A 27,188-nucleotide genomic window follows, 5' to 3' on the forward strand; every position below is an offset into this window, starting at 1 on the left:
TGCATATGCCGAACCATTGTTTGCCGAAGCGAGTACTATTTCCCGCACCCAGTTCAGAGTGACGGAAGAAGAGAGGTAACCAACCCTTTACTTGACAGAAGGGGATGAAATAGACTGGATGCTGTCGGTGCGACTTTTCTTCCAGGACGGGCACCGCGTGATCCCACTGCGCCTGGTTGGAGGCGCTGCAAGATATGGCTTTTAATACAAGTCAGTGGCGGTCTTGTTGTCAGTTTCTATCCAGTGTGCTTGAATGAGTGTCTAGAGGTGCGTAATGAATGTATTTAGCAAGCAGTAAGTCCCTATCCACTCTTATTCTTTTCATCTCAGTTAGGTTTTCAAATGAGTCATGCTTGTCCGGCAGCGAAGTTATAGTGTTGATCACTGCTGTGATGCCGCCAATAAGGATGATAATGAACATGGCGGTATACAACCGGTAGTGTGGTTTGAAATAACTTGGTGGTTTCCCATTATTATTATCTCACCACACTATATACTTCATATATTTGAAGTGCACATTCTTCATTCTTTGAAGGAGACTGTATGAGTCAGTTACGGATGTTCTTCCAGGTACCGCCGGCTTTCTCTTGGTCGCAGCGTATTTTTTGACTTTAAGAAATCGAGGCATTCATTCCATTGCCACAGTTCTCCTTCACTCAGATTTGCTCAACTGACGCCGTGTTATCGTGGAACTCTTGTTCACGCACTGCTTTATGTAGTCACCGAGACAATTTGTCTTGCACTATTTTCAGAGTCTGTAAAGAACTCTGGACAGCTGCCTGCCGGAGCTCTTCAATAGCTATCGATCCCTACTCCTCTAATCTTAACCACTCCTAGTTCCTACCTGTACAGCCAAATCGGTGTATGCAGCAGCACACGCTTTTTTGAAAATTGACTTATTGTTGACAGAGTAATTAGTAGAATATTTCGCTTATACTATTCTTTAACTGAATGCGCCGCATTTGAACCTTATATTTAGCTTTGGAACAGTACGAACTGAAACATGACACTGCCTTTATGCGGAGCATTCATTTGAAAAATAAGACAAACAAGAGATCCAGCATTGATGAAATCGACCCCCACTTTTACATCAATATAACTAATAAATAAGTGTATTTTGATAGATGCATACAACTTGTGTTCAAATAAAGCGCAAGGTTGACGGAAACTTGTAGATTGCATCTACCTGATAAGAACCAAGAACAGAAAAACCATTAGTGGGTTGTCGAAGGGTCTTCAGTGAGTAGTTGCCTTCAGTGAAATTCACTGTGACATCGTAAGCGATAATACTTTGCAACAAAGAGAAAGTCGGCGGTACCTGAAAGGACACCAGTGACTAACACATATATTCTCCTCCAAAGAATGGAGAATGTGCACATCAAATACATGAAGGAAATAGTATGGTGAAATAATACTAACAATGATAATAAATAATACGGTAAATTTTTCATGAGTTCGTAACATCGAGTCTTTGGTAAACTGAACGGTCATGTCCACTTGGACCAGAGCAGAAGCCCCGCAAACCTTACGGTCTTGGTTCCTTTGTGTTTCAGCCATATTAGGGGACATACCAGTTAGCTGTTGTTTGACTTAACTGGTTCATAGACCAAAGTGATGCGCAGATGTTTCATGTTCGCAAAGTAAATGAATCTTGAGTTTAAACGGAATGCAATTTCGATGGGAATTCGGGAACTGCGCCTTCCAGTTTGCAGAGGGAAATTGTGTTCCCCATGCTCAGGGTTTACATTTCTCAGAAAATGTTGCTGGTCGAACACTGATCCAAATGCAGGACGGTTAGCCACAGTGCACCAATAAAAATGTGTCTAATCCCTGTCTTTATTTCTAATATAAAATACATTAGAGTAACCATGTGCAAACTAAATGTAACTGACTACATCCTACGCACCCGTTTCTCATGTGTTGCGGAATACTTATGTTCAGGAAAATTTTGGCCCAAGTCTATTGTCTCAAATGTGCCGTTGTAATGCCTAACATAAGTATATGGTTGTTACATGACTCATATGGGGTACACAGGTTAGTAACNTCAGTTTTTCAGCATCAACTTACCTAGAAACCTCAATAAGAACAGAAATATTTCTCGGGTCGTGAAACTAGTCCCGATTAAGTTGTCCAGCATTTGCAACTAGGGCTCCACCGATACGCCGATTTGATTTGTCTGGTAGTTGCGGAATACTTATGTTCAGGAAAATTTTGGCCCAAGTCTATTGTCTCAAATGTGCCGTTGTAATGCCTAACATAAGTATATGGTTGTTACATGACTCATATGGGGTACACAGGTTAGTAACATCTGGTGTAAGCAACTACTTCCTGATTCAGTTTTACCAAATTTAATATTTTCACCGTAAGAATGCTTACGCTTGATTCACATCATATGCTAGGCCTGCGGTTTTGAGGTAGCCCTAAAAACAGGTATCTGCGCTCCCGATTTACTCGGTTTGAACTGGTGAAGAACGCTGAAGAAGTGTTCATAAGATAGTTGACTTCTTCGCTCTAGCAATTTTAGACAGCACCGGATTACATGCGAGCCAAATAAATTAGCCGACAGCCGCAACTGTAATAGGATTCAGTAGTAAAATATATATGGTGGGTAGAACTATTCATCTGCACCTAACGTACCAGTTATTCATGCGCGCGATGTATATCAGCTCATTCCCTTCAAAATTTCTCCGTTGGTTATAGGGTTGGTATTCTTCCTATGCTCTGGTTAGCACCTCCACATTGGAATGCTTTTGTGCTTTGAACGAATTTTGCCTTCCTCCGGTATATCGGGCGCGCATTCCTTACGTTGGTTTAACCGTCGAACCCGTCTAAACGTTTATTACTGCTTACTCATGAGTAAACAAAAGTGACAATTAATTTTCGTCACACCCTTGAACCCTACTGCGATTGAACACTTCTCTTCACTTGTTGCATTCCAACCACTAGCGTGTGATGATTGTAGCCTTAAATCCACCTGTTTTTCCTTTCGATATTCCGCCGGGAGTATTCTGATGTGAATAAAATGAGTGCCATTCACATTTTAAGTGATATTCAGGTGAGTTAAGACAATCCAGATGCACCATTCCCCAGGAAGGAAATATCTCAGGGAATATCAAACGTTTTTTATTCCATGGGTGCGTCCTAGTAGAAGAGATGATTGCTCTTACGCTATCAAATGCTTTGCGCATCTATTGAAGTCCCTTTGGGTTTAACTTCATTTGGAGCTGCTGCCCTACTTAATCAGGATCCTTGAAGTATACTGTTGCAAAACGGTCAACGCATTCACCAGATACTTTACGTCACTGCAAACTAGTATGTCTTATGTCGCCTGGATGAAGTTACTTAGTGGGTACAAAGTAAACATTCACGTTTGGAAGATGCACTTCTTCTTCTCATGTCCTTCTCATGACTGGCTAGCCTTCTCATGCCCTGGCATTGTCACTATGATGGCTCACCCGAATTGTTAACGTTTCTCCATAGGAACACTAAGATTCGTTGACAGAACTCTTTTACGGTGACTCCATCAAAAGTCCAGTTACCTCTAGAAACATCTAAGGCCTGTCAGGAAAACCCATGAAACCCGGACTTACCAGAACACCTATCCTGACATCAAGTCAATTTGGGGTTTCCACGTTTGGAGTAATTTCAGGGATTTTATGTAAACATACTTTTAGAAATGCCGGGAATTCTAAACAAGTCAGTCACGCTAAGCTGTCAAGCGTTACTTCATCCCATCTCATTAATTCATCGCGTTCAATCTGAATTTTAGTTGTGATATCTCTCATCGAATGGTACCGTGCGGTTTTTCTGGACTAACGTGTAGATCAAGTCAAGCGGAGTCCGGCAGAGAATATAGAGCTTATGTGCGCCAGTAATGCGCTTCACTATCTAAGCTGGATCAGCGCTATATTAATCCTTCAACTAAGAGTATAAATCAGCCGTTTCGGGTTTCATTAAGTTTGCTTTCATTTCGCGAATATCCATTTCCTCTAGATGGTCTGCAATGGGAAGCAATTCATATCCCTAAGATTGTTTCCTTGACAGGTGGGAGGTCCCCGCAAATGACGACTGCCGCATTGGTTGTACTTTGTCCAGACTCATTATTTCATGTTATCGTTCATGTTATCGAAAATTCTAAGGAAAGATGATATGTCAGTAACTTGTAGCAAAGCTGTGGTGCCTCACATAATGTTTATGCAAGCCCTTCTCAGTATGTTTTGTACGCCTGCAAACGATGAAATTCATTCGTACCTATAGTCTCTTTAAACTCTATTCCGTATTTTTAAACACGATTGCCACAGACATGCATGAAATTTATAAGACGGACTAACGTCCTATTCTTCCGATGTTTAGATCTTACTATGGGATGCTCTCCATGTCGAAAGACATCCGTGATTATTTATCAGATTTCATAATTTCGTAATTGTCCTGCATGTTTGACCGGACGCCCGACAGAGGAATGCAACAGTCTTCCTCTTATTTGTGACCTACTTTTGAGACACATTTTAAGAATGCTGCATTAAAAACCAGAACTAATCTTGAGCAGAAAACTGTAGTCATGTAAGACCAAGGTGACCTCTGGAACTCCTCATCGCCGACAGCGCGGCATCAGTTTTCAACATTGATGCGGCTCTACCGTACACCATTGTTTGATGTAAGACCAAGGTGACCTCTGGAACTCCTCATCGCCGACAGCGCGGCATCAGTTTTCAACATTGATGCGGCTCTACCGTACAACCATTGTTTGTTTGAAAGCCTTACTGGGAAGAAAAGAATTAAAGTGGGTGGGCAAAACGCCTAATTCTGGCCTAGAACAATCAAACCGAGATGAATACCATTCCAGACACTCATTTAGACACTCGGGATAGAGAGCGACAACAGGAAAATGGTTAACAGTCATACCTTGCAGTGTCTTCAATGAGCCACGAGGAGGATCACACGGATCCTGGAATGTGGTGGCACCAACATTACCCATACTTTTTGCAATCTCCTTCGTACCTTTTCGTCAGGTCAAAGGTCGACCATCTCTCTAGACACTGAAAAAAACACGCTTCTCGACAAACGATGATTCGGCTTGCGCAATATATGACTGAGCCAACGTAGATGAGGTAATCGAAATATAACCAACGTACGAAGGCAAGTGTCTACCGGGAAAGTATATGTATTGGAACTGCACTTGGGGTACAGATGGTGGGTTCTACATCAATCTATCAGAAACCTATAAATTCTTTGGCCCCAAAAAAGATCTTGTGAGATGTGATTGGTTCATCTGTTCTTTACTTTAGGAATTGACTCGAGGACAAGTTTATTTTTTCTATACATCTACCTCTCTACCGTAACCGTAGACGTAGAAGCTCCAGGATTTTCAGTGCACTCTAGCCACACTTGTCAATTAAAGCGTTAGGCCGAAGTAGGATGCATGTGACAGAATTATTTGCCACTCTGGAAATAAATAACATTTTCGCGGACATGGTTGCCGCATACCGTCTGGTTCGAACTCTGTTATGATCATTTTCCGGCGGAATACCTCAACAAAAAATAATTTTTCAATCTCCAAGGGGTAATCACCTTGTGTTATTTTGTTTATACATGGTGAACAAATGCGTATAAATCTGTGGCTGAATTATGTGTGCGTTGACTGCTTCATTTATCCTCTCAGTTTTTTTGGATTCCGTACAAATGAGTGGTATCCGTATGGGAATGACAATATGTTGTCCTTATTACTCTCAGAAACAAACATTTGGTTCAGTCGGTCGCTGTTACTAATCAGAATCTCTCAAAAAGGGCGATAGGGCGATTCTGGATAGGATATGGCAGGTGAAGAACGATATAGCTGATAGTACCTCTGATTAGTCATCGTACTGTTGAATCGATATACCCTATTAAAACCATCTAGACGGCAGTCCATGTACCAGGTCGCCCATATATACCTTGCCTAAAACACTGTAGGTCATCGCTTTTGAGTGGTAAACGATCCTGGATCGCACAAGTCCGTTCGTTGTTATGTTACTTGTAGTTCATTCATGCAACTTCATCATCCCAAGTCAATGTTATGTAGTTTGTTTTGTTTTGGTACAGCAGGCCCAAATAAATCTTCCACAACCGTGTTGTTCAATGCGGAAATGAAAGTCGTCATTCAACCAGAGCTGACCGCTTTTAGCATTTCCCAACAAAACGTAATCATGGAAATCGATTGAGCCAAGAATTCAAAAATATTAGGGAGACTTTTGACTGCACCGATATAAATGTGAACACCACCTTGAGTTGCGCATTAAAACAAGTCTATTTTAAGTTGCTGAATTTGTATTCACTAGATATACTCTTCATGGTGTAACGGTGATACTACTGATGGGGAGGCATGCGAGTAGTATGTTTTGTTCTTGTAAATTCGCTTTGCGTCTCTTGAAAGGGGAGATCTGTTGCGGAAATTGTGGAATCACTTTATAGCATTTGTTTGGATTTGAGCAATGAATGATTGGAGTCAATGAACATCCAGGAAAGTTCAAGAAGACGCCTTCAGGAGAAGATGGATGTCCAGTTTTTGTAAATAAGATGCAATAGTCTTCCCTGTCCAATAGTCTGTAATTGGTCAGTTGGCATTTTCTAATAAGTAACTCCTCAGCAAAGGCCCTCTTCCTTTCAATGGTAGTTAGCACTCTTCCCAATGAATTGCGCAATGCTGGAGACTGTACAACTTGGGATCGTTTTGTGAATGGCCGTGAGCCTATCCCACAGCATGGCCCATTTTGGGGAAGGTTAGTAGTAAACCTCCCCAAAAGTGGCCTCACTTACCACCGATCGCTGAATTTCGCCATTGTCGTATTGCTTAATTTGTCCCTCTACTTGGTGATTCCCTGACACAATAAAGATCCTCCAAATATTTGATGTAAATTACACTATATACGAAGTTCACTTCCCATCTTCCCCTCTTATTCTGCAGGTTTCATCATATATTTTTCTTACGGTTACTGGCACAGCTCTGAACGAAAGCGGCAAGAAGAGTGAGTATAACTATTAAAATATCCATTCGTTTTTCAGTGACATTTTATTTTATCCTGCCCTGTAATAGTCAGCTTATAATGAAAACAAAATTTACCCTCTGGTACCTGTGTGATTGACAAAAAATAAGTAGCATATTGGGGAATAATTCCACAACGCCTTGTCTATATGTCCAAACGAAACTTGAAGAGGAATGCTGAAGACTGTCGTAGGCCTTTCCCGTCGGAGCGGGCGCCCAATAAATAGGTGCAATCGAGGCGAACTTGCAGGCAATTGACAGACGGGCAACAAATTTTGACATCACTTACTGAGGGATAAGCAGACCCTAAGTAGGAACAAAGCGGGGGGAAAACGAGCAGCAAGAAAACGAAACGGTGTCATAATAAGCAGGTGTAAGTCATGTTGTTACTTGTGAGTAGTCAGAAAAGATTGCTTTTCCATTAATTAAAGCGTACAGTAAGAACTCTATGTCAGTTGCAGTAGCCGAACGATCCTATTACCTTTTTAACTTTATTCAGACAAGTCGTTTCTTTATATGGTAGGACAATATGACACCATGAGAGCTCAAACTCAACTGGAAATCGCCAGCATTACTAAATAACTTACCCAACTGTGACAATACCTGTTGGATCCGAGATGTCACACAATTAACGGTTGATCAATCAGCGGTAAAAATTCTGCTACGTCCGCCGCTGAGAAACGATTTTCACCGTTTTTTGGGGGACAGAGACGTATACATAACAAACCGAAGACATTTCGCTGTCATGGCTACAAGGCTCACAGTTTGCTCATACCATTCTGATTGATTCCGCCAGAAAAAAGACGTAAAAACTCGTTCGGCTATAGACGTGTTTATTGCTCTGAGTTTGAAACTTTTTGCGGCACATAAAATGACAGTATTTTGCGCCTGCCTCTCGTTGCATACTAGTAAAAACGATATTGAAACAAGCCGACGTGCTGGCACCTGTGTTTATTAGTTTCCTACACATTGCAACTAGCATGACTTTTGTACGCACGAAGAAGTGCACTGCTTCATGTTTTTTATGAGTCGCTCAATTCGATTAATCAGTCGGGTTGAATCGATGAAGACAGAGGCAATGGCAGACTCTCACTGATTTAAGAAAAGAAGGTTAACCTTCCACATTAGTAATGACGTCACACTCATCATCATTTACGCTTACATCTTCTCCTTTAATGACGTCTTCTGTCAACACTGGAATGTCATGTTATCCACCCGCACCCCACCATCACCCTAGTTCAAGCCACACGTTCCAACAGACGTTGTCCAACTTAAAGGTGTGAATCGCGTCAACCTGCCGATTCGGTTATTTGGACAAGTAAAAAACCGAAACATCTCCAGGTGAAATGTAACCTCTCATATCCGCGTATCCAGCTAGTGTTACTAGGTTGACTGGTGGTACACACCAGATATTCCAGTGGGTAAAGGCAGCAGCAAGTTCCGTCAACATTGTCATCCGTCTTCTGTTCGACTGCTTGATACCATAAACAGCATAGGGCCACACCAGCTATGGTTTCCAGTTGATTGGTGTCAAGCCAGGTGCCCAATCAGGTATATTCAAATAACATGAGAGCCGACCGATTAGTGTGCGAAAATTCAGCCGACTAGGCTAATAAGCAGAATGGTAAAAATGATTTACCTCATACATACACCGTTTGTTGCGAAGGTCGGTGATGGTTAGAGCCTACAAGGTGTTGCGCGAGTGAATGAAAAACTGGAAATAATTTTAACTATTGTGGAAACCGCGTTGTGGAATAAGACGTTGTAATCCGACGTTTCAGTTGCCGTGATGAACTTTTTTCAAGGATTTCTATAGTCAATTGAATACGAGTCAAGCGCAGCCTCATTTGGGTCCTCGTGATTCCATGTATGTCTACTTTGATTAAAAAGTGTCGTTTGTTGATGTGCTGGCTGTGATGTGTCATCGTTGAGATCCCCGCTTGACATCTGGCTACTATGTGTACAGGAATGTGTGCAGGAATTCCAAGCAAGATAGACGGGATCCTACGATTGATACACTCCGGTTGTGTTGATATCTAGGGCTTCAGCGCACACCCGTTCCAGGTGACTTGCATCCTAGCTGAAATATACGTGCACCATCGAAGTTGACTTGATGGCTTGACTCAAGTTCACGCAGTTTAATGGCTGGGTTGCGTTCGAGTTTTTTTTAATTCAGTTAGATTTCTTGAAAGAAAACGCACCTTGCGTTTGTACTTCGTGATTCGCACATGAGGTTGCCTGGTTGTCTGGCTTGTATATTTGGCTGGACAATCGTCACAGGGAATTTGGTAGACACAGTTTGTGCGCTGCTTTGGTTCGATAGGGTCCTCAGCCCTTAAGAAGCGTCGTCGTAAGGTGTTATCAATTCAGAAGAATGTTTTAATATTTCGATCCCAAAGTATCTTTCGAATGCCGCCTGAAGTGCCATTTCCAGGGTGACCACCGGGTTTTCTGTGGTATTTATTTTGCTGCCACTTCGGTTCATCTGCCGGAAAGAATTCATCCCAGTGTGGTTTCTTGATACGATCCACCAACGATCCGACAACTACGTGTTTGACGCAGTGTGTTTGTGTGTGTGAAGACTCACAATGCAAGTACCTGTCTGAATGTGTGGGTTTTCTGTGGATTCCCACTGAGAATCCATGGTTGCTGTTCACATGTGGCCTACAATCCAGGAAACCAATAATCCTCTACTCGCCCTCAATTTTTGTCGTAAATTTTATACTACTGCTTTGTCCGTTCAAGTAGTTTAGAGAGGCTTGCTTTATATGGCGGATATGACCACAAATATGTCGTCAACCGGTCTCAGCCAGGTATGTGGTGGATTTCTGAAGCCACGTATTGCCTTCGTTCCAAAATTATGCAAAAAATGATCGGCCACTGTGAGTGTTGATGGAGACCCCTTAGCGACACCGTCGATTTGTTTATAGAGTATGTTTTGAAAGATGAACTAAGTGGTGTTTAGACATAGTTCAACACCAGTAGAAGTATCAGAAAGGGGTAAAGTTATTCTTTGTACTAGAGGTAACTCGCCCCACAGAATAGAGGACAAAGAATATAAACAGACGTTAATTGGTGCGTCAGCATGGGAATTTGACTAATAACTCATCATCAAGTGAATCATTCAAGTGATAATACGCCTTCAACAACCTGCTTAAATATTTGTGTAGGTCGCATGTTGAACAAGCAGTCCATGATGGGATGTGTGGGAGTCTTGTGTATTTTGACAACCCGTATAATCTTCCAGGTCTATTGGATTTCGGCGCAAGTGAATTCCACTGCGCTTGGCCGAGCTTGGATTTCAACTATTGTATGTACTTGATAACCCGAGGTTTGATCATTTTGAGAGTTGGACTTACTTTCTGCAGTTCGATCTTCCCGTAAGGACCCAGTGTTAGAGGTTTGAGCACTTTATCTTCATCATCATTTTGATTCATGACAATCTTTACGCTGCCAGTGTCCGCTTTGGTGACGTGGATTGACCTGCCTTTCTCCAGTGAGTATAGCGCATCTATGCCCTCCCGCGACAGGTTGCTTGGTTACAGGTACGTAATCGAGCTTCTTCAGATACTCCTGCTGGAAACCTCGAGAGTGCGTGCTCTATAGCAGGCATTAGTTCATTAAGAGTCAGCGGTTTCCCCAGGTAAAGTTGAAATTCAGGCATCTTTTCAAAACTTACACCTCATCTGTTGAACAGATTGCATACAGACATGCTTGACTCCACAGTTTCGGGCAAAATCACCTGGTGAAAAATTCTGCTGGAAGTTTCTACTTTCAGTTGAAGTCTTTTGAGCTTTCCTTTTCATCTGAGCTTGCACTTTTTTAGTTTTTTTTTTACAAATAGACGCCCTATATCGGTCAACAGAGCCGGTGCCAATGGTGAATCTAAGTAATCATCTGTAACTCTGACCCGGATACGTAGTGATTCCACAGTAATGGAGCATAAGCGGGTGCGCTGACGCAAGAATATCCGGAATGATGTATTAGAAGTTTTCTTATCGCAGAGAGCTGTCTGGCCGTTTAACTAACAAAGACGTGGGGATGATGTTGTTGTGAAGACACTGCTGGTTGAAGACTCGATGAATGATCCAGTTCGCATATTTCTTTGACAACTTAATCTGAATGTTGACGAGGCTTGCGAGTTCCGGGCCAAATCCTGCTCGGACAATACCGAAAAGACTATGCGCCGTAGGTGTAAAAAATCAACTTTTAAAAATTTTGACTGCTTTAAAAGGCATTCAGTAGCACAACATAAAACTAAATTTTTGGTTCCTCTATGGACTATTCACCGTGATCTTCAACACCCTCTGGCGCACTTCCAACAGGCCTTACACACCCAATCGCTGTAACCAGCAGATAGAAAATATGTTAAAGGATATTCATAATTCACATTCCAAAATCCATTTCATCCCATTTTAAAGGCATTAAACAGAAATTTCTGGATTCACTTCAAGCACATTTTGAATTCATAGAATATTTTTATAATTTTATACTTGGTATAGCAAAATGTTCAGTCTGATACCAGCTTATACGACATCTCGTGATTTCCTTCTTAAGAGTATTCCCTCAGCACTTACATCCAGTCCACAGGTCATGTGGTAGCTCTTCCTTGTTAGCTAGACTCTTCTGAATGCGGACGCCTTACTTCAAACATCTTATGGGAAAACATCAGTAGACTGTAAACTTGCTCCCATTACGATATATGGGTGTCAAAATGCCCTCAATAATTCCTTCCTTTGTTTATCGATCTATTGCCCGTGACTTAAAACAGGTTGACGCATCTTGAACTTGGTGTCTAGTCTTCATCGCGTTGGTACTAATATTTGAGCAGTCTATTGAGGGAAGAACTTACATCCGTAGTTTGAATAAGGTTCGCAATATCTCAGGGATACTTGCTGTCTTCTTAACATGCCTCTATCATCACCAACACTGATAAAGTTTCTAAAACGTTGCGTGATAAGTTGTTTGTCAGTCGTTTGTGGCTATATGGCTTGGGGAAATTGTAGGTAACATACCCAAACTATAGTATTAGAGAGTTTACCATTAGTGAAAAGACGGGTAATAGTAAGTTGTGCCAGATGGCTCAGCTGCCACTGTATCTCTTGTTAAGTTATGGGAACCAATTCAAACCTAGAGGTTTACAACTCCATTGTTAAGTGCACCATTCTCAACTTTAATTAAGCTTTATTTACTGTGGATAGACAAATTCTTCCGGATAAAACTCATTTACAGGTTGGCTACAGCGTAGGAGAAAATTAGAGGAGCACCTATTACCCCCTCCCTGTCTGGAAAGCTCAGTATCTGTCACCTGTTGTAGTGGTACCCAACTGCCACGAGAGAGAGAGATGTGGAGAAACAGACGAGGGTGCATAGGCCATAGCTGTGCCATAGATGGATCATAAAGAACACTATTGGTATCAGCGACCAGGTTCCTTTCACTTCGTAGGTCGTTGATAGTGTGAAGAGATTTGGGAATTTCAATGAAGGTTCCGTCCTGAGAGTGAGACCAATCTATGCTGAAAAACCGAGAAGCACGGTGCAGCTTTTTCAATCTTGTTGGGAATCGTCAGTAGTGCGCACTGCTCAAGGAACCCAACAGAGTCTCGAACCCGCTACCTTCCTTCTAATAGTTTGGTCACTTAACCGTTCGACCACAAGTTGATGATCGAGGTGACTAAACTGCAGGATATAGGGCCTCTCATCCTTTGATCACAGGATCCACCTCACCTAACAGCTTCTTGGTTTTTCAAAATGGGTTAGCTTCACCTACAGGATGAAATCTCCATTAAAATACAGATTAAGTCAGGCATTCAAACGTCCGGAACTTCTGGAAGCTTTGCACGCCAACGTCCGTACAGATTTATGACAGTCTTGTCATATTTGAACTTATTATGTGGCACATTCAACTCTAGTTTCTATATGGTTATGGAACACACCCTTCCAGACTCCAGGACTGAACTTCTCCCAGGGCAACCTCTTATAGACTTTCAATGTCTGTCTGTGACGTATAGTATGGCAGGGTAATAGATGCTTATCTTCGTGTCAGATTGCCTAAAATTACTTTTACAAAGAGTAATGTTTATCACTTTGCATCCATCCTGTCTGTGGTACTGTTTTACGCCCTCAATGGTACACGAGTATTCCAATGTAAGACAGTGCCACAGTGGGAAAATGTATGGTAACTATGTTAACACTGTCATCCTTTCGACAAAACCTTTCCGATGTACAAAAACGGAAAGAAATGAAACTCCGTTTTGATGTACTAAAATCCTGAGTGAACTGCAATCTCACTATAGGTTTGAGAAATGAAAGGGAGGTTATGTTATGAATCAAAAATTTCTTCTGGGATTTCATGAAAGAAGCTTTTCTAGGGAAGTTAAGAATTTCAGAATCCGTAAGGTGACTCTGTTTGCTAATTCAGCCCACGAACATCCAGGCCTTTCTTCAGCGTGAGATAGTATTACGCTCATAACATCCAGAGTTACTGAGATCATAAGCTTTTGGTGGGATACGGTCCCAGAAATGGCGCATCACTTTCTTTCTCCCGCGCCCTTTATCGTTGCGCTTGGCCGGATGTCCTGCGGAAAGCATAGGAACCTAATCGCTTTCACTGTTAAGTTTCAATAACTAACTTTCATACTTTTCATGAAGAAGACTACTCACAAGGTTGCTGAAAACTCTTCGACAACCCACGACCGGTTTCGCCCTTCCTGGGGCTCATCAGGTAGTCCAGCGCCGTCCGCGAGCTTCCATCAACCTTATGTTCCACTTGAACCCAAATGGCACTTTCTTCGAGAAATACACTCATTTGCAAATCAGTCTGGTTTTAACGAAACACTCAACTGAATGTCTCGTTTATGATCGATGAAACTCGGGGACTTCGCCTACCGGATGAGCCCCAAGAAGGGCGAAACCGGTCGTGGGCTGTCGAAGGGTTTTCAGCAGCCTTGTGAGTAGTTTCCCTCATGAGAATATACTGCGATATCTTGAATATCGTGCCAACTGTAACATGAGGCGGCCTATTTGCAGCACATTCAGTTGTAGCATATCATAAACGAGAGATTCAGTTGATTCTCTTGTTAAAGCCAAGTTGATTTGCAAATGAGTGCATTCCTCGAAAACTTTCATACTTTTTCACTTGTGCGAGCTCGTTTTCTCATTTGAGCTCTCGTCCTGTATTTGAAGTCAGATGTACCGCGAAGCACTGTGTAATTGTTTCATCCTTCTTGGGAATCATCAGTAGTGTGCGTCACACCCCCATATACATTCAGACGGGCGGCTGTCACGTTAATGGATGAGCACTAATCCGAGCGGCCGATCAGTAGTATGATTAACTCGCACTCATGTAGGATTTTCCGCCTTACCGGCAACTTTTGAAAAAGAACGCTCCCTGGTGGCGATGAGTAGGACAAGCATGCGTCTTCTCTCTGTCTTCTAACATATATTCTGACGCTGTCGTGTTGATAGCAACGACACCTAAAAAAATCGGCGAAGTTGTTGGAAGACCAAGGTCCGTGTGGCTTGTTTCGGAGCCGGAGTCCTGTATATTCCGTAGCAAGCAATCTATACCAGGAGACCAGTATTTGGTCAACAGATGAATCGTTTCCCGTTGTGAATATCAACAAGATGCACCTTTTAAAGTTGCTCTCACTGCGATGTGATTATTGGGCCAGGTTGGATTGGTGTCTCCACCCCTTCTGAATTATTAGTGATTTTCAAACTCTTTGTATTTCGAATCTGGTAACCTTCTTCCTTCATATAATCTGGAACTCTCTTAGAAGGCCTGTTGTATTGAATGCCATTTCAAAGAAGCAAGCGAACAGGGAAGAACTGTTGGTTTCAGCGAGGTGCCCGCCTTTTGAAAAGCGAGAAGGCGGCCCTGTTGGAGTGCTACCGTGAGGGTGACGGATGCAATGCGTTCACTTTTTCAGAGACAAGCACCCGGGAGGGAGGACTAGATGTCTTTTTATATACTTTATGTTTCGGTGTTCTTGAAAAGAATCCTAGGGAACCTTGCGACGTCAAATTAGTTTTTCGGTGCCTAAAGTCCTAAGTTTGTGTGGCCATCGGAACCTGTTCAACAGGCATCATCCACCGGAACATTCGTTTGTTGGATTTTTCGCTTTAGTCCACTTCGTGGCACTTTGATCTCTGCATCATTGTTTAAGAATGATCGTTTTGTACCGAATAGCAAGGTGGTGTCCGCAATCAGTTTGTAGGCACCCATTGGTGAACAGAACTGGTGGTAAACGGTGGTAATCGGGGGATAGGTGCCCGATTATTCTGGAATATCAATTATATGCTACATAAGTGGTCAGTGGAAAGTTAGTTGTCTTTGTTCTGAGCAGCTCTTATCAATATGCGTTCTCTAATCAGTGGCACTCTCGCCAAGCCACGCTACCTGATCATGAAACATTCATAACCAGATTAGCCATAGCAGCAAGCAAACCAACTGTCATCCTTATAAGCTGAGAAACTGACGCCTGCCGCAATGGAGTGGTGTATTACCGCGAGCAGCCAGCCTAATGATGTGTCGTAAGGGACGAGTCACAAACCTACGACCGATCCAGACTCAGAAACGAACGGTAAAAGAATATATCGGCACAAGGCAGATCCAATTTAATTTTGCGAATTTATAGTCGGTGGCGTAGTCAATCCTGAGTTTTCATTCACCGCACTGGTCAGGTACTTTAAAGCCCTATTAAACCTGCGTGGCGTACTCCAGTCTATCTCCGATGCAAAACTAACACTCAGGTCAAAATGACTCAATAAGGTTCGCTGGCACGCTGACTTTTTCTACGTAGTCCACTGTAGGCAGATAGCTGCTACTATGAATTTCGGTCACGAGGAGGCTTGAAATATTTCTCGCTCGAACTCTGGAGATATTTTCTGAAGAAAATAGGTGTCTGATTAGGAGGACTTTCTCGTCTCAGATGTGTTTTAGTTTGGTTACACTTACTGGACTAACATGCACTAACATGCTATCCGTATCCTCAAACCTGATAGCAGCACTTCGGCACGGATGGTCACCGGTACAGGATTTGGTATCAACTGAACTCACACCAAACAGATTTGCCGGTAATTTTTCTGACTGTGTTATGACAATTTATTGGCTGAACTCAGTAGGATTTGAACTGTAGAGTCTCTTGAAAATACCCTCTCGCGCTTCAAGTCCTGAAATGGTACGATATTTTTGCAGCGTAGAACATTAATCTCTGGAGGCTGTCTGAAACGAACAAGTTGGATTTTCAGTAATAGATAGTGATATGGCAGTAATCGAACTGTAAGTCAAGCTAGGATTCGTACGAAATAAACCTATGCAACTTTGATTTTCAGGTTAGCCTGTACGTCCCCTACTATTACTATTAGTGCATTCACATAGCGAATGGCGTCTTATGGCAAAATTTAAAAAAACGATGGATCATGTCCTCAGTATCTCCCCACATCCTCAACTCTTTCAACCGGTATTGCCTGTGGTGAAAAAAACATCGGTTGAACTACCACATATTTTATCTATGGTTTACCGAGTGAAGTTGGACGCACTCAGCGAACAATCCAGGTCATCCGGATTGAGAGCATTTGTAAGCAAGTGAGCTTCGCGCACCGAAACTAACCGTACGAACGGCAAATCCCATTAGTTCCCGCGATATAATTTATAGCAGAAGCGCAAACAGTATCCTGCTTTCCGAGTCGCATCCGCGGCACGAGCACGGTAAATTTATGTGAGCTCGCCTTTCGAGATGATAATCACAATGCTGGATAGATAGCCTGTTTCAACTTTTCGTTGGCGTGCGTGTGCTGCGTACATGAAGAATCGAGCAGAACTATCCGCTGGGCAGTCACCTGCTCAGGACGCGCGGGTGTTTGTAAGCTGGACAAAGCACCAAAACAAACACAAACAAACAACGAATCTTTGCTTTCGGCACATGTAGCTTGGTGGTTATTTACACAGAATCTGAACGCGCGAAAATGACACCCATGATCAAAGCCTCTTTGGTGGCGCCGCCTTTGATCTGGAGTCAAATCGCTTTTTTCTCCAGCTCTTCCGTGCGAGTTGCTCAGCTCACTCTTTCTCACCACCCCATCGCCCTAACACCAATGCACACATTCTTCCATAATGTCCCCCTGCTCTTACCGGTAGTTAAACTTTCTCGAGTTGCCACTACCACTACCAGTCTGCTCGCCCCAAATGCGTGAAATCTGACCGATGCTACATGAGGATTTATGTTCACACGCCCGTCGGCCCATCTTACGACCACTGCTCTGGCACCGGCCCCCTATCTCTAGGGCTGGTCAGTAGAGGTTCCACGTGTGTTGAAAGTTTGTGCGTGTTCGCACGTTTGCTGCCCAAACCCACCCATACATGCCGTATGTGCGCACAAGTAGGCATGTATTAACATATGCAAACGCGCGCACAGAGAAACACATACAAACACTGGCCCATTGTGGACAACATTTAGGTCAAAGAAGTTGTTAGGTATCATGTGAACGCGAGGTCCTACACAAAAAATCCAACAAAAAGACTTGAAAGTTCATTATGCCACCATGATTCGCATGTATGCGTGTGTCTGCATACACCTGGGTTTTGTTCAGAAAAGATGTTTCAGGACCGAGATCTATCGATCCCGTTGAAAAACTGTTTGGTCGAACTATAATACCATATAGTTCTGACAAAAAGTGGTTCAGGGATCCTGTGTTTGCGTGTTGGCAGTCAAGTGATCCCAGGAAAAATTAGCACCATGCTGGTCCCATAGATTTTCGAATGAGTCACTCAATTATACCGTAGAATACATGTGGGATAAAAGTTTTGGTTGTACTACTTTGAAACTACTGTTGAGGCTAATAGGGTCACTGTTGTAAATCCGTACACCGCCCCACCCAGTGCCAGGGAAATGTTCATTAATTCATGTCAACAGGTTTCTTGGAGTTGCGCTCCTTTGCTGTGCTGAGACCGTTGAGTTTTCCACTTTGGCAAATCCACCCGATTTATGTCGTGCACCATGTTCTACAGAACCTCCCCTTTTACATCATTGTTCCCCTTTTTCACGGACAAATGGTAATCTGATAATCGTTTCCTGCAATGCTGAATGAATATAGGACCAGCCTTGCGAGTATAGCTGGTTGGAAACTTCCGTTATACTCATCAACCAACTCTTCTTCATGCAATAAGGCTGCAGTTGGCCTGGTATTTGAATGACCTTTTTGCCGTGTTTACCTGGACGGTTTGCTAAACTTGAGGACCAGTCGAGAATAAATGAATCGTTCTACCGGTACACTCCGGTCAGCACCAGAGTGTTGTGTTTCTCAACGGCATTCGAAACCACCAGTAAAAATAGTGGGAACTGGCTCAAATTGGGAAAACGCAGATCACTTTCTGAAAAATACACTCGTGCGCATACCAATTTGGTTTTCATGGGAGAATCACCTGAATCCTAGCTGGAACCCTCGTTTACGGTGCTCTTCTTAAGTTGAATGTGCTTCATCAACGTCTCATGGTTCAGTTGGTACGATATTTGAGATGTCGCACTACGTTGTATAGACTCGAATATAGCACCGAATGAGTAATGAGGCGATCTAATGCAGCACTTGATGCACAGCACATTCAGGTAAATAAGCAACCAATTATTTCCCTACTCAGCTTTTTGTCTGTGCTGCGCCTGCAAACGCTCGCTTAACGCAATAAACAATGTTCTGCAACGAGCATTCTGAAATAAACGACCAGCAAGTATAACGAATTGTGAGCACGTACCGTTATCACCCTACTCATACAAGGAGAAACTGGACCAACTAATGTATAACACGTATATAGATTGTTTATGTGAAAAACTTGCGGTTTCATACTTTTTAAAAAAAGAAGAGAGGAGAAGGGTATGGAATAGAATGATCACAGAGTCAATGGACTAGCGTTGGTGTCAGGCACTTTTGTTAAGCTGGATTTTTCACGTCATCTTAACTTCAGAAGTTCCCCAAATTTCTTTTGGACTCGGAGATGTGAGTCTAGCAGTTGGAATCCAACTGCATGTGCGATCGATAGTAGTCTAGATCGTACCAGCCCTGGTTGGTCCAGAGGTACCCGGTATATGACGTCGAAGGCATCCTATTTGTCAATGATATGAGTGGATGTGACACAGCTGCACGTGAGCCCAATTTCTTCCAACACGGGACTTTGTTCTCCTGTCCGACAAACGTTTTTTCATACAACCAATTTACGATATTGGGCACGACCATTAAAGATGAGTGCATACAGAACCTGCAGGTATTGTAAAACGGAGCTTGCAGTATAGGGAGGACGGAACCTCGATTACCATTCGCCTGCATAAAACCAACTAAAGCCTTCGTCACCTGATGACAAAATTCGATTCATTGGAGATAGATTGGTATTTCCAGAATCCGTGCTTGACTTAGTTTCAAAGAGTTCCGCATACGTACCGGGAGAGTGATACATCGTAGCATGCGCGGTTTCTCTACACAGAGCCCAACTCTATCTGATTTTGAGTCTGTTTTACCACTGAAGTACACTGAGTGAGAATGTTTCACCCTGACTAAACCGGTCAAACCGGGTATCTATACGGTGCATAAAACGGGATTATCTCAGCTAATACCCGATCAACACATAGATCGGTAACCATAGGTTAACTCATGCAGGGGACCAAGATTAAATTCCTGTAAATCCAGTTGATTGTAGCTACTACTCTCCTTTAAATAGACGGCGCGGTATGTGAACACGTTGACTAAACAAGAAAAATGTGGTAAATTTATAGAATAATTCCCAGGAAGCACATCTGCAGTCACTCACTGCTACCCACAAGCGTTAAAATTTCGGACATCATATGATAATGAAACCAACTTCTCTCACACTGAACGATAAACTATTATCCGTACAAATCACAAGCATCTGCATAACACATTCCTAAATTCCGGACTTTTAACTGAGTAACATAAATTTCCGTTGTTCACATTGTCTTTCCCCCTAGACTGTCCGCGCTGTTCTGTTCCAAAGCACCGTTCTAATTGCATGGGGTCATGAAATTTCTCAGGCTTCTGCCGTATCCGGCAAGTAGTAGCTTGGAGTGAAAAGCTTTAACATCTACCCCGGCCACGCCGTTTTCTGCCAAAAAGGAGTTAAACGCTGGTCGAAGTCGGCATTTTGAATTTTCCTCTTTGAATAGACAGGTGGAATGCACTCATTTATAGCTCCATTAAGGTAGAACGGTCAACGGAACATAACACTTACTATGCTGCAGATGAACAAAACCGGCACGTAAGCAGGTATCCTGGACAAATGAGATAAGAACAAGGGCTGATGCGGCGTTTTAGTCTCCTTTTTCCAGATTAAGACTTGTATTTGCTGCTTCATAAATCAATCACTAAGCGAGTCTATGGGAAGTTATCTCGCTCACTACCAGAACTATATCGCTTTGCTTTAAACTATCGGAGGATCTGGCAACAATAGATTTATTGATACCGCTAAATTTATGAGAGATGGTGCGATGGTACAACATTTTCTCCAGTTCAGCTTGAGTAGAAAAAAGTTTCCCTGCTGTCTAGTTCGTGGCTGCTTGGTACCAAGATTTTCTATCCATAGAAGTAATTAATGCGCAGTGAACAAGAGTTTTTAAACAATGTAAGGTCCTGGAATTTTACGGCAAAACTTGCATACGGCTGATTTCTGCAAAGGCTGTCAATGTTGCTTGAACATCTAGACGCCAGAGTGCAGTTGGTCAAACGTTCACATAAGACGATCCTTGTTCCAAACTGGACTAGATGGAATGAAACTGCGAAGGTTTCAAACAGCGAGTGGTTACGAGTCTATCCTATCCAAAATCAATTCAATTCAATTTATCAGCCATAAACCGTGTGCCATAGACACATTGGTTCCAGCTGCTACAGTTTTGACCACCGGAAAACGGGGAGGTAAAATGTACGACCAAGCCTTGGAGGTGAACGCATGTTCAGTTTGTACGGAAATGGGGTAGCTACTCTTTGAAGGCGATAGCTTTGATTCACGAGCGCCACTGACTGCGCAGTTGGGCCATTTATGACAATGTCATTCAACACTGGTGATTTGAGTCCCATGGGTTCCCATCCAGTACGCGTCGGTCTGATCGTAGCCTGAAGCAATGAAGTTGCAGCTTGAATGCGAGAATTCTGTATGCTGCCAACCATTTTCCCTCCAATAACCGGACCTCTGAACCACAACAGACATTCTTAACAAATGCTTATCTGAATGCAGTCCTTGCCTGTGTTTTTACCACGAGCATAAAAATCCACCGTACTAACCAATAGGTTTTATGGCCATAACGTATTGGTAGCACCGTAGTTCGCATAAGCCGTGGGGAATTTTGCGGAATGTTGGGTGGTACAAGAACGCCGGAGTGGAAAACCATAGGGAAGAAAGATGTTTAAGTAGTGTGTGGTAGTGGGGTATAAAATAAACCATAACCTACACATACAGTCTTCGCGTCCAACGGAGTAAGGTTCCTCGGTATTCACAAGATAGCACACCAAATTTAATTGTTCGGTACTGTTTTCCAGCAGATCCCAGTGGTGACAAATATGAGTAGGATAATGTTGGCTCCCAGGATTAGTCTGAAGTAGATCAATAGCGCAGTAATGAGATTGTTCATTTCAGTAACCTGCACCGGTTTGAGCATGCTTCCTGGAGTAGCTGATACTCACAGATGACAAGCAATTAAACTCAATGCAAGCCGATCACTGAGTTGCCCTCCTTTAGGCGCATATGAGTGTTGGCTTACCCTTGGTCTATAATTCCTCGGCAGTGAGCAAGCGTATGAATTTTATGTTGTTGCTGTAATTTACTTCCTCATCTACACATCACCAATGTGAGACCAGTTATCCAGTGGTATTCCACACGCTTTGGTATGTTCACTCTTATCAAGTTATCCACCTCCGATCTATCTCCGGATTTCCCAACTGAGTTGCTGCTTCTGTTATAGCCGATTCTCAAACAGGATCGTTTGTCCGTTAGACTAGGATTCGCTATAATTGCTAAACACAACGAAGTGGTTGTAGATCTGTGTTATGAGGGGAGTTGAAGGGACCAGTTGGATCAATAGACATTGCACGCGTAAAGGTGTTGTATGCATCGCCTGTAACTGAATCCTTCCGTTTTGGGGCAGGTTAAAACTGATGCATATCAGTTAGCTTTTCGTACCCTACAGATACTCTGCTCATTTTCTCGACTAAACCAACTCCGTAACACACCAGGATATGCAGCCTGACAAACTTGGATAAACTTTGCGGTTCGTACATCTTGGTTCGAGCAAATAGTGTCGCATATAAATTGCGCTGCTCCCTATCTTATACGCGCGTCGTTCCAGAAATGCTCAAAGACTTTTGAGTAGACAGATCATCGATTACATCGGTTTTAACACATCCACTGTTGACCAATCAGCTGAAGACAGCCAACCTGTCCAATAATTGCAGCATGGTTACTTCATGCGTGCCTACTGCTCCTGAGACTCACGCTAATTTATGCCCCAGTAATCTATCCAGCAGAATAGCACCCCCACAACTTTGGACTGATGTATTAGACTTCAGGGCGTGTCAATCATTTAGCTATTTCGATTATGACCGGTGTACGATAGGCATGTGTCTTTGTTTAAAGTTTTGGATCGGAAGCCAGTAGGAAAGAATTTCAGCAATTGTTACCAAGCTCAGTATCTTTCCTACTGAAAATTGATTGAACGGAGAATTTATTAGGAGCTGATTTTGAAATAGGACTTCCTTGTTGCAAACACAAGGAGAGCACAGAGAAATGAGTGGCTGAACGATACACCGAGTGTATTTTACAACATTTCTTTGAGTGTCAGATAAGTAAATGAGACAGAACAGGTGTCTTTACCTTCTGGATATCGAAAGCAAGTCAGTCCTCAAGACAGTCCGAACGGTAATATCGATTCCTCCTGTTTATATAGCACTGATAACAATAAATTTGGCAAACTGTGCTATTTCGCCTTTCGTCGTCTTGTACACGATGTGCAACGCAGCCGCCGGTTGGTATGATGCCCACTTTCAGGGATAAAACCAGCGTCGATGAAACCAGTATCGATCATGCATCTGTCTCCGGTATTTGGGCGTGGTGAGGCGGATCGATTCATACTATGCTGTATCCCAATTCGGGTATGTTCCGCCCGTCTAAACTGGCGTTGCCCCCACAGCACTGACAAGGTAATCGGCTGAACTCCCACAGGATGGATTTTCGTACTCAGTATATCACACCACCGGAGTATTTTCATTTGCTCCCTTTAAGCGCATTTCCATAACAGATTCTCTCGCAGAAGACCCCTCTTGATAGAGTCTTCCAAGCGGTATTTCCTGAGAGGACACTCGTGCTTATCTTCAACACGCGAACATCGGAGAAAAATACTCTCCGATGTTTAACTCAGTTTCTTCCCTAGAATATACCGCAACTTCTTATTACGAAGACCTGTGAAACTAAACACAAAACCCCACATTAAGAGTCGTTACCTAAAGACAAGTTTAAAACAAGTGGTAGTCAAATTGGTGCCGAGCAAAGAACGCTTGTATGTTCTTGTAATTAATTGGTGGCTAGTAAATTAATAGTGATTACAGTGTTTTCATTAAGCTTCAGTTTTTGTCGTAGACCGATGTGAACAGTCTGAATAGTCTAGTGCTGTTACGATCACAAATTCAGCATTCGCATGCATTAGCCAATGTGTCGCCAGCATTTTTACATTCCACTGTCACCTTCGTTGCTTCACTGATAATTGACCACGCCTTGGGATTCGTAGGCGGCCTGAAACGGTTCAGTCAGTCCATTCGCCTTGTCCACTACAGATGCGGGATGACAGCTGCATCTAAAGAGCATGTATTAGGTCAGGTCTATACATCGTTAGAGGGACGTCCGATAGCGAATTGTTGTAACCAGGCTGGGTAGCAAAGCGAGGTTACAGCAATGACGTAAACCACGGCTGATGGCCAATCAGATCGGAAGCCTCTTACGCGCGTGTCATGTTCGCAACCTGCAGTCGTCCCCGCACTATCGGCTAGTATGTCACTGAACACGCGTTGTCATATCATGGACCTGAAGGCAATAGCAACACCGCAAAGTGCATTACTAAATCGTCGGCTCAAATGGAGCGACACATAGCCGCAAATTTCAGCAACAGCGAAAGCTTAACTGCAAACACCGCGTTCGATACTGATTGAACAGACAAAGGACCGAGGTGCTCTGGCCATTCGCCATGGTGCATTGTCTTGCTTACATAAGTGAATGCATGGTACGTAAAACAAATCGATTGTCTGTTCTGAATCAACCTTTTGAGAATAGCATCGGGAACATGAGAGCTAGGTACCATTCGAAAAACACAGGCCTTGTGACTATACAGCCGATTCAATATCGATTATTTGATATTTCAGACGCGTGTCAGTCAGTAGTCACGTGGATAAGTTTGGATTTGGTACTATGGAAGCCTGTCCTAAAACTACATATGACACTTTATTTCCGCACCGCTCTCCTGTGCCGGCGCGACTCTTCCTGTTGTTTCACACCATCACATTATTCTTAATTTTGGAAATATAGACTTCAGTAATGTTGCTGTTCAAAATTTCCGTCCAAAGTCCTAAACTGTAGACTGCTGCAAGGCGAATATCCGCGGTCACAGCTTGAATGGTGGAGGTTTTCAGAAAGGGCAACCAATCCCCTACACAGCGATTGTGCAACTCGTTCCGGTCCGAAATCGGCAGGGTTTTGGAGCTGGAAGCGCCAAAGGGTAATGGAAGTTATAGCGTGACCCACTTTTGTGCTTCGCCGTATACTACTGAATGCCGGCAAGAAGTTAGGCGTAAACAACGCCCCAGCCGTCTACTGTGTCCACAAAATGTGTTGAAAACGAACACACGTCTATCTTGTCCTGATCTTGCGTGGCGCTAGAATGGTTGGAAAACATACCATTTCGTGCCGCCTTTTGGATCAATGTCAATCTATCTGCCTTCCTCTCTCTCTGCCTGGGCGGACACAGGAAAGGTGGAGCAACATGAAGCGCTAATACGTGTATCGGATAAACGCATTCACCAGGCGATCACGTGATCGTCTGTCCTACAGTTGGGTCAACCAAGAAGTCAGTGCATACCATTCAGAATAATCGGTCTCGGCACCCTGTCGTCGCGTTCTGCACGTGGTGACGGCGTCGCCCCGAGCAGGATTGTCGGCTAACTGGAGCAGGCCAAACTTGGCTATTGGAACACTTCATATTGGACGAAAATTGGAAAATCAGCATGGCTGAACACTTTCCTCAGTCTGACTTTCTCCTAAAGCATGGGCGTTTTGATCATAGTGCTCAATATATTATATATATATATATATATATATTGTGAAATGACCCTTCACTAAACAAAAGTCCCTTCGAAAAAGCGTCCGTTGTCATTGAGGGCTAGTTATGGAACACATGAAGTGGTTTAAGTACTCAATGAGATCCACTTCCTAAAAGACACTTTCATTTTTCCCCCTGTTTCTTGCGCTGATGATTGCCATCGAATTTGTTTTTCCCTCCATATCGTACATGGTTCACTCTTAAACCAATTCTTATCTAATCACACTTAATTAAGTACATCACGGGACGCTTTCGCTCGTTAACTTGAGCTTGTAGCTTAGCTATTTAACATTAAAAAGCTAAACGAATTCTATCTTGTGATATGTAGGAAGATGGGATTCAACCTATTCAATAGAACACCTCACAGTTGCTCGGAGAGGGAAGTGTTGGTTAATTGCTAGACCGAAGAATAGTTTTCATTCCCGAAGATCCCAGGTAAAATGTCGAGTATAGGGACATGTAACGGGAATATGTTGAGTGAATTTCACCCTACATTGTCGATCACCTCGTTTGTGTTCGAAAAGCCGTAGCGTGGGCTTTTTGCTAGCTCATAAACATTTAGTTTCTTACCTATAAATGAAAAGAACAGAACGGTGCATGATGCGAAGAATTCCCAGGGTGCATGGGGAGGAATGAGCTGCTAATAGAAGCGCTTTTTTTCGAAAACCTACGGTTTTATTCACTAATCAGTGGTTTTCTTACATTGATTTTTGTTTACTTTCTAACCATCAGAAACCTCAAAAGTAATTGACCACATATTTGTTATACCACAGGCATCCACCTGAAAACTCAGCTCCATGTAACGATCGCCACAAAGAAGTTCCCGAGGTGGGCCCCACTGCGCCTCAACGAACGACCGTCGGATACACCGAAGTGCAATAGCACTCACCTAGCCTACGCATAATAAATGTTCACTGCTAACTATTGATCGGTCATTATTCTAGAAGTTTATAAATGATGATATTTTTCTGTTTGTTGTTAAGTAACCCAACGATCAGGTGTATTCATTTTGTGTATCATCCAGATTATCTTGATATTGATCATTATTAATGTATACATTCATTCATTTTATCACACCTTTGGAACAGAAAAAGAAACTTATCTAGGTTGCACGCTGAAGTGAAAAACTCCAATGATCTATCAATAAATGACTTGTGATCACTGCAATTTTTGTCATCTTTGTTTCCTTGGCCTCAACAAAAAAGGACACGGTTTCAATAGGTAGCCAAAACGCTATGAATTTTTCAGTAAGAACGGGTTGGTCCTTTACATCCAATTAAGAGAGAGTTCAGTAAAACCCATATGGGAAGGATTAATTTAATTTAATTTTCATTTGAAATCACTGAGGATTGTATCAATACTAAGGTGTATACTGCTCCACAAAACCAGAGTGAATGTAACTCAAATGATATCCGTATTTATTGATACACGTATTTATTCAGTTGCAAAGACACTCGTAAACAATTGGGAAATCACCATCTTTTCAGAAGAGTTCGTATCAACTGCTGAGCAATACTGTTGGTAGTATGAGGAGATTTGGGATTTTTTGTGGAGATTTCGTCCTGTAAGTAAAGCCAATCTATGCTGCCACTCGTGGCCGAACGGTTAAGTGTTCAAACTACTAGCCGGGAGGTCGCGGGTTCGAGACTCTTCGGAGTTTCGTGAGATGCGCACTGCTGATGATTCCCAATAAGGATGAAACTGCTGAGCAATACATTATTAGTTCATGGACCGTGAGACTCTCAATCTGCTTGCATTGTATGGATGTTGGGGAAGATTGCAGAGAACTCCTCCTCCATTTTTTAACTTTATCT

General features: G+C 42.8%; 1 protein-coding gene across 1 annotated transcript in view; it reads left to right on the top strand.

Moving 5' to 3' along the window:
* T265_14992 (hypothetical protein) overlaps positions 1 to 26,446 on the top strand; it is a gene marked incomplete at both ends in the record, with an annotated part of 93,080 nt that extends 66,634 nt beyond the window's left edge. The window contains one exon of the mRNA XM_009176116.1: positions 26,148 to 26,446. Within this exon, the coding sequence (XP_009174380.1) occupies positions 26,148 to 26,256 (109 nt within the window). The remainder of the gene's footprint in view (positions 1 to 26,147) is intronic.
* Positions 26,447 to 27,188: the final 742 nt, after the last annotated feature.

The sequence above is a fragment of the Opisthorchis viverrini genome (assembly GCF_000715545.1).
Source record: "Opisthorchis viverrini unplaced genomic scaffold opera_v5_314, whole genome shotgun sequence".
NCBI classification, from domain to species: Eukaryota; Metazoa; Platyhelminthes; class Trematoda; order Opisthorchiida; family Opisthorchiidae; genus Opisthorchis; species Opisthorchis viverrini.